The sequence below is a fragment of the Numida meleagris genome, chromosome 16 (genome assembly GCF_002078875.1).
Source record: "Numida meleagris isolate 19003 breed g44 Domestic line chromosome 16, NumMel1.0, whole genome shotgun sequence".
Classification (NCBI taxonomy): Eukaryota; Metazoa; Chordata; class Aves; order Galliformes; family Numididae; genus Numida; species Numida meleagris.
The window spans coordinates 1,655,349-1,663,395 of record NC_034424.1 but is presented as its reverse complement, the minus strand read 5'-3'; the positions used below and the strand labels follow the sequence as shown (position 1 = coordinate 1,663,395).

Below are 8,047 nucleotides of genomic sequence, written 5' to 3'. Positions count from 1 at the left end.
CCACATGACAGCACGTGAGGAAACTGAAGCTGAGGGGAGTTGGCCATGGGGGGGCTGCTGCTGCTTGGGGACTGACTGGGCGTCAGTCAGCAGGTGGTGAGCAGATGCTTGTGCATCACTTGTTTTGTATATATATATAATGTGTAATTATTATCATTACTGTTACCTCTCGCTTCCTTTTCTGTCCAAGTAAATAGTTTTTATCTCAACCTACGAGTTCTACCTTTTTTCTTTCGATTCTCTCCCCATCCCGCTGAAGGTGGTGGGACAGTGAGCGAAAGGCTGCGTGGTGTTCAGCTGCTGGCAGGGTTAAACCATGACAGCCTCTCAACCAGGAGCCCTGCAGCTGCACCTCTCACTCACCGGCCTCTGGGTGCAGCCTCTCACCTGCAACACCTGCTTCAATGGAAGATCTACGTGAGGCAGAATCTCTCAGGAGCAGTAATTAATAGAAAATAAAGTACTGTTTATCCTTAGAAATAAAACATCAGAAAGACTGGAATGACAAAGTGTGCCCATTCCCATGCCATACTTCAGTTTTACCATAAGCCTAAGTGACACTAGCACTGGAAGCTTTGCAGTATGAGAAGCAGGCTTTCACCCACATTCATTCTGCAGCATCCCTCTCTGGAACTCGGAGCTTCACATTTGTACCCATTTAAGCAGAATTAGTTCCATGATTCCTGTTTGGGCTCCCGCCAGCCCCACCCCAGATCCTAGGCTCAGTTCAGACAAGGACACTATTTCAGAGACACAAACTGCTGTCCTGCTGGTAAAGAATCAAGAATTACAGCCCCCCAGCATGCACACAACAGTGGTTCTGTAAAAGGCGAAGGCAATACTCAAAAATTAATTTTTTCAATGTATTTCTCTGTTCTGCTCAAACCAATTGTATTCACAGTAAAAGTTGCTTCCATACTGAAAGCAGTAAAGACAGTTCATAAAAACATTTACAGTAAAAAGTTAAAAAAAATAACTAAAATAGAGTTAAAAAATTGAAATGCAACTTCCAGCTTAATTTTAACTTCACTGCCATGTCTTCCTCTGGATTAAAACCAGGACTCCAGCCTACTAATAGTGGCCCCTAATGCTTTCTAGCATCCCTGCTGCAGTCATTAATTCATACAGCAAACTTAACTGATGGGAAATTCAGAATCATCTAAATCAGGTAAGGTCTCCTTACTTGTCACTTGCAGCAAGTTTTGATGAGAGCTTCCAAAGAAATCAAGTATCAGTTAAACCAGATGTCTTCAATAAAAGACACAATGTGGGAGACACGTTCCTCCACAGATTGGTCAAGCTGTTCCTTTCCATGCTATTCCTTTTACTTTCCAGTGTTCCTACTTCCCCGCCTTGAGAATCTGCAGCAGCTCCTCTGTGCAGACCGTCCACTAAACCAACAACATTTAGGAATGCACTTCATCATTTTGTTCATGCAGGGCCATAGAATGTGCGTTTTCTTTCTCCCAGGACTTGCTGAATTGTCAGCTCAGTACAGATGGTTTGCCTTTGAAGGAACGCTTCATGTGAGACAAGGTTCTGGCAGAAAGCTGCCTCACTACTTGCCAGCTCACCTTCTGGTAGCAATAATTGCTGGGCTGCCAGAGCATTAGAAGTCACGGGGCTAAAATGGTCTGCAGTTCCAGCTGCGCTCCATAGAGATTCTTGGCAGCTTGGCTGTGCTCCTCCTCAGAGACAGTTTAGAAAAAAATGGCATTTTACTTTAAGTTAAAAAATGCAAAAGTATTTAAAATAGAATTGTCATTTCCTGGGGATCTGCACGTAGCTAGGTACAGAAGTACTGGTTGAGTGGAATATAAATAGCAAAAATAAATTTTGCATGAAGGATGTGAAACACTTCCATGGATCTTTAGGTGGCTGAATCTAGCAGGGAAACTGCCACAGACTGGATCACAGGAGCAAAACTGTAGCTACCCCCTCACCTGCTCTACTGGGTGTGATCCTGCTTGCGTTTTGGGGACAAGTATCCAAAGTCTTAACTGTGCAGAGTAATTCCACTTCTGTGCTGCCATCGTGAATACTGGGGGTGGCAATCATTTCTCACTCTACGCAATGCTGAACAGCTTCCCAAACACTGAAGGCAGAGAGGGCTGAACCACAAGCGAAAGCTGGCAGACACATAGGCTACAAAGGCTCATAATTTCTAATGAAGGGAGGAAATAGATCTTTGCCACTAATGCACAGCCCTCTGCTTTCTGATTGAAAAAAAAAAAAAAAAGCCCTCTATCTGCAGGAAATACAGCAGCATGCATACCAGAAAGCCTCCTCCCGGCCCTGCAGTGGCTCCCCCCAGTCTGTTTTTAGGCAGAGTTTTCTGCGCTTCATGAGCACAGAAGCTTGCTAATGCTGTTCTGAGCAGGCCTTGATGATAATTTAATTTGTGCTGAATATACTTTCCTAGACAGCAGAACACCGCAAGCAGCAAAACACAGGCAAGATTAAACTCCCTTCTATCTTTTTAATCAGAAAGAAGGCAGTGTTCATTTTTTATCTTTCTCTGAAGATATGACATGGCATCCTGGAGGAAAAGCTGCCTTTACTGATTATTGCACAGCTGTATAAAATCTTGAGCAAGTCTGGTCCAGACTGATCCCAGCTGCCTTTGATACTTATATAAGATAGAGACATTCTGGATTTTGTTACCTCAAGTACCTTTATGTGCAAGAGAAAGGTGTAGTCAGAGCGCTCTTCGGAGCTGCAGTGGGCTGAGCCAACCCCTTCCACTGACTCTGGTGTGAATGCAGCCCAGAGTTAGCAATTTAATTCAATGTCATGCCTATAATTATGTGGGATAAATCTGGACCCTAATGCCTTTGCATTACTCAGCTATCTTGCAGTGTACTGCATAAACCTCCCACCTTCAGGCTCAGAATGTGGAGGACGAGCAGGATGCGCATCTTCCTGGTCCTGTCTGGGCGCCTCTGTGCTCTGCGCAGGGCTCTCACAGGGCCTCTGGGGGCTGCTGGGGCAGCTCTCGGGTTCCTCCAGATGCTCTGAGGCTCTTCCCAGGCTCTCCGGGGTTGTCCAGGTGCCTCTGGGGCCGCTCCAAGTGCTCCTGGGCTCTTTCCAGCATTTCTGCGGGTACATGTTGTTTACATGCCAAAAATGTCATTCACCCACACCCTTGTATTAAGCCAACAACCAGAGGCTATTTCATCTCCTGCAAGTCTTCATGACATTCTTCGTCTCCTGCTTACCTCCACACCTGACCCTATCACAGAAACAGTTGGGTTATTGTTATCCAACCCTAGATCCTGATACAGATACAAGCCATAATGTGGCTCTGTCTTACACGAATGCCTGAACAGCACACAGAGTGCCAGCCCTGCGTGTTCTGTTTGTGTACGGAGAATTGAGGTCATCTGCTGCTTTCGCCTCAGTCCACCCCCACATCAAGGCAACACTTTGTGACTGGCAAGGTTTGGGGAACCCAATTAGGAGCTGCTTTCAAGTTCTAGCTCCATTATGAAACAAGAAGAAGCGCTAGGACGTGTAGACCTCACCGGCATCCTAATGAACATGTATAATCATAAATAGGCCCTGCTAAAATAGCAGCCACAGCAGGCTCTCTGGAAGCCACGACCAACAGATGAACAGTCTGTGCAAGAATGTGCAAATGAAGGCGGGTAATAAGCGACAGCGCTGCAGAACGAGACAGGGCAAAGGTAAGCAAGGAGATATTGATTCAGCTGGGGATGTTGGGTGCCTAATGACAGGGCTGGAGCACCAGAAGCTCAGGATGAAGGCGTGACCCCACACAGCGCTGCCCCATGCCCCAGGATTGGGGCCAGCCGCCATTTCAGCTCCAGCCTAGGGAAGGCCGTGTAGCACTGCACCAGTCTGCGCATTACACCCATTTGTGCACACTATGTATGCCGAATAAAGAATGTAACAGGGCACTACCGCATACCTGGCCCTGCCTGGGACCGACCCGTGCCAGCAGGCCGCAGCCACCACACACCTCAAGGCAACGGCCACTGCGGGCAGGACGGCGGGGCAGAGCGCAACGGACACGCTCCCAGCGCTGCGCGCGGGCCCTACCAGCGGCCCGGCGTGAGGCGCCGTTGCCGTGACAACGGCCGCGCGGCCCCGCTGCCTCAGGCGGCTGCGCGCCAGAAAGTGCTAGAAAGGCGCTGCAGCCCGCGCATGCGCAGAGCGGCTCCCTGCCCCCACAGCGCCGCTGCGGCACCCCGGGGCCGGCGGAGGCGGCGAGTGAAGGAGGCCCCTTATGTGGAGCGGGAGGAGAGGCAGGGGGTGCTCAGGACCCCCGGGGGGAGCGGCCCAGCGAAGTTTCCACGGAACCTCTCCCCGCCCGGCTGCGAGGCGGAGCTGCCGCACGCGCTGCGCAAAGTACGCACACTGCTTCGGGAATACGGGGCCGCACCGGCCACCGCCCCGAGCCTGCTGCGGAGTCATTGCGACGGTTACTAGGACACTTTATTTTCGTCCAATCAAATGACGTTAGCTCATCCCTGAGGCCCGCAACCAATCACGCCCGACATCAATCATTCAATTCAGCCAATGGGAAGCGCCCTGAGCAAGTAGGGCGGGCGCGTGTGAGTCACGGTTGCCTAACAGTAAAATCAACAGACAAATGGGCGGAGCCAATAGGAACCCATATTTGAGTGGCAGCGCCTCGGCCAATCAGAACTTCGTGTTCTTAGAGCCTCGTTTTTAGTACCCAATGCGCTGCTGCGGATGGCCTCCTGGGCGAGGAGTGGAAGGCTGCGCGCGCATTCCGCTGCTATATAAGGCTCGGCCGTTGCCTGACGCCGTCAGTTGGGGGTAAGAGTGGTGTGGAGCGTTTTGTGGCTTTGCCGGCGCTATCATGAGGGAGATCGTGCACCTGCAGGCCGGGCAGTGCGGCAACCAGATCGGAGCCAAGGTGCGGGCGGCGGGGGTGGGGGGGCCAGCGCGGGGGCAGGGGCGCGGCCGGCGAGGGCCGAGCACTCCGGCCCTGACGCGGTTTTCTCCGGCAGTTCTGGGAAGTGATCAGCGACGAACACGGCATCGACCCGACCGGTACCTACCATGGAGACAGCGACCTGCAGCTGGAACGCATCAACGTGTACTACAACGAGGCCACAGGTAGGGCCCGGCGCGGCCGCCGCCCGCCCCCCGCCCCGCCCCGCGGTCACGGCCTCTCCCTGTCTTGCAGGCGGCAAGTACGTGCCCCGAGCCGTGCTGGTGGACCTGGAGCCCGGCACCATGGACTCGGTGCGCTCCGGGCCCTTCGGCCAAATATTCAGGCCGGACAACTTCGTGTTCGGTGAGTGAGCGGGGGAGGGAGCGAGCGAGCTGTCGCGTAACCGGCTCGGGGCGGGCAGGGCAGGGCAGGGCAGGGCCGCACTGCGGGCTTCCCCGCCCCACGCGCTCCGCGGCTCCGGGAGGGGTTAATCCCGGCGTGGAATTGCGGGGGGCGGCACGGGAGAGGGCCCCGTCCTTGTGGCTGCCGTTACCTCCTCGGGGACGGCGGGAGGATGGGACCGGTTCTGTGCGGATGGGTAAGAACGCTTCCTGCGGAGCCGTGCCGAGTCATTACAGAGGTGCTTCTGTGCAACCGCAGCCCGGTGCTTGGTGCAATGAAAGCTTTAGTGGGGGTGCTCTGGAGCCCGATGCTCTTAAGCTTTGCTTGCGAGCAGGAAGCAGTGACCGTAATCTAATACGAAAATGGCTCTCTTCCAGGTCAGAGCGGAGCAGGAAACAACTGGGCAAAGGGCCATTATACTGAAGGTGCTGAATTAGTTGATTCCGTATTAGATGTTGTAAGGAAGGAGGCAGAAAGCTGTGATTGCCTCCAGGGCTTTCAGCTCACTCACTCTCTGGGTGGTGGCACTGGCTCTGGCATGGGTACTCTCCTCATCAGCAAAATTCGCGAGGAGTACCCAGACCGAATCATGAACACCTTCAGTGTTGTGCCCTCCCCTAAAGTATCAGACACTGTAGTAGAGCCCTACAACGCCACGCTCTCGGTGCACCAGCTGGTGGAGAACACAGACGAAACCTACTGTATTGATAACGAAGCTCTCTATGACATATGCTTCAGAACACTGAAGTTAACCACGCCGACATACGGTGATCTGAACCATTTAGTGTCAGCGACCATGAGCGGTGTCACCACATGCCTGCGTTTCCCGGGCCAGCTTAATGCGGACCTGCGGAAGCTGGCGGTGAACATGGTTCCCTTCCCCCGATTGCACTTTTTCATGCCTGGCTTCGCCCCCCTCACGAGCCGTGGCAGCCAGCAGTACCGCGCTCTGACCGTCCCAGAGCTCACCCAGCAGATGTTCGATGCCAAGAACATGATGGCTGCGTGTGACCCGCGTCACGGCCGCTACCTGACCGTAGCTGCTGTTTTCAGAGGCCGTATGTCCATGAAAGAGGTAGACGAGCAAATGCTGAACGTTCAGAACAAAAATAGCAGCTATTTTGTTGAATGGATTCCTAATAACGTTAAAACAGCAGTCTGTGACATTCCACCTCGTGGCCTGAAAATGTCTGCCACCTTCATTGGTAACAGCACCGCCATCCAGGAGCTGTTCAAACGCATTTCCGAGCAGTTCACAGCCATGTTCCGCCGAAAGGCGTTCCTGCACTGGTACACGGGCGAGGGCATGGACGAGATGGAATTCACAGAGGCTGAGAGCAACATGAACGACCTGGTGTCTGAGTATCAGCAGTACCAGGACGCTACCGCTGAGGAGGAGGGGGAGTTTGAGGAAGAGGCTGAGGAGGAAGCAGAGTAAGAGCTATGCAGATGGGCACCTGTAAATTTTGTTTAAAGCTGTATGAACTCTTTCATTCGAAACTTCTCTGTCTTTGTGTTGTGTTCCTCCTCCTGTCTTTGAGTCACTTCAAATGCTGTACAGGCACCATTAAAGCATTTTTCACAGTGCACAGGCTCGTCTCCTTTGTTCCAGCTGGTAAGCCTTGCGGGTGCTGTTCCCAAAAGTAAGCGCGTAGGTGTGGCGGAGGTCTGGAAAAGACAAACACGGGACGTGGCTCAGCACCAGCCCTGCTGCTGTGGCAGCCACGCTTCCCCTCGCTGCCTGACGGTGGGCACCGCTTCTTGTGTTGCAGGATATGGCAGCAGTCTGCCTTGCTGGGCTGCTGAAGAATTAATTATGGAATTACGTTATCGTGTAGTGATGGAGGGGAATACCCTTCACATGGAGGATGAACTCCGGCTCTAAGCCTCATCTAAATTTAGGTACCTGCACATGGACTCCAATTACAGGTGCTGGGTCAGGCTTCAGCCGCAGGGAGAGCTGAGCAGCTCAGGAAAGAATGGAAGCGCAGGCGGCTGAAAGCGGCAGCTCTGTCTGCCAGGGCAATCAGATGGTGCCAGCGCTTTGCCTTGCAGATGCAGGGGGTGGTTCCAGAGGGAGGAACGCTGCCCAGGCTGCACCCGTGCAGCAGAGCTGGTGGCTGGGGCGAGTTACGGCTCCTGACAGCTGCGCTGCTGCAGAGGAATTGCAGCGAGGAGCTCCAGCCAAAGAGAGCTGAGGATTTTTTTTATTCTGTCCCAGGCTAGCTGGACAGAAGATTGGCTGCTTTCTTGAAATGGTTGTAACTGGTTTGGGGGTTTGGGTTTTCCATCTTAAAGCTTCTCCTTCCAGAGTGAAAGTAGGAGCTAAAACTGCCCTGAGCGGTGGAAATGCATTTGTGCAGAGGAGCAGGTGGCTGGTTTCAAGCCTACCCAGAAGCCCACTGCTGGAGGTGGAAAGATGGCGAGATTTTTAAAGCGTGAGGTAACACTGCAAGCAGTTGCTTTTTGTCCTTGCTTGTAGGGTGCAGATTTCTGTTCGTTCTTTCCATTACGCTGAAGCTCATACACGTTCCCTGGGCAGGGTTTTCCCCCCTGTACCTCCTGGCTGTGGCATTGCTCGCCCTTGCCCTGGGGCTGAGCTGGGGGCTTCTGGCAGGGGGTGAACCACGCAGGTGAGCAGAGCCATAGAACCCACAGAGGTGGAAGGGACCTTTAAAGGGCGGCTGGTCCAGCTCCCCTGCACTGGATGCATTTCCT

General features: G+C 53.0%; 2 protein-coding genes and 1 long non-coding RNA gene across 4 annotated transcripts in view; 1 reads left to right on the top strand and 2 right to left on the bottom strand.

Annotated features, from left to right (window-relative positions):
• LOC110407008 overlaps positions 1-4,638 on the bottom strand; it is a 4,992-nt gene extending 354 nt beyond the window's left edge. Inside the window, exons 1-3 of one of the 2 annotated variants that reach the window (XR_002443677.1) lie at positions 3,932-4,638; positions 2,880-3,096; positions 7-1,685 (exon numbers count right to left, since the gene is read on the bottom strand). This is a non-coding gene — a long non-coding RNA (uncharacterized LOC110407008). Of the gene's footprint in view, positions 1-6; positions 1,686-2,879; positions 3,097-3,931 lie in introns of those variants that run through there. The other variant, XR_002443676.1, reaches the window with a different exon arrangement.
• Positions 4,749-6,918, top strand: TUBB4B (tubulin beta 4B class IVb). The gene is made up of 4 exons (XM_021414167.1): positions 4,749-4,906; positions 5,001-5,109; positions 5,180-5,290; positions 5,707-6,918. The coding sequence occupies exons 1-4, from the start codon at positions 4,850-4,852 to the stop codon at positions 6,765-6,767; spliced, it is 1,338 nt and encodes a 445-aa protein (XP_021269842.1). The 5' UTR covers positions 4,749-4,849; the 3' UTR covers positions 6,768-6,918.
• Positions 6,731-8,047, bottom strand: part of FAM166A (family with sequence similarity 166 member A) — an 8,135-nt gene continuing 6,818 nt past the window's right edge. Inside the window, exon 7 of the mRNA XM_021414169.1 lies at positions 6,731-6,997. Coding sequence (XP_021269844.1) covers positions 6,909-6,997 — 89 coding nt within the window. The 3' untranslated portion in view covers positions 6,731-6,908. The remainder of the gene's footprint in view (positions 6,998-8,047) is intronic.

Coding starts and splice junctions, on each gene's coding strand:
- TUBB4B (XM_021414167.1), top strand. CDS start 4,850: ATGAGGGAGATCGTGCACCTGCAGGCCGGGCAGTGCGGCAACCAGATC. Junction 5,110..5,179: donor GTACTACAACGAGGCCACAG/GTAGGGCCCGGC, acceptor CCTGTCTTGCAG/GCGGCAAGTACGTGCCCCGA. Junction 5,291..5,706: donor GCCGGACAACTTCGTGTTCG/GTGAGTGAGCGG, acceptor GCTCTCTTCCAG/GTCAGAGCGGAGCAGGAAAC.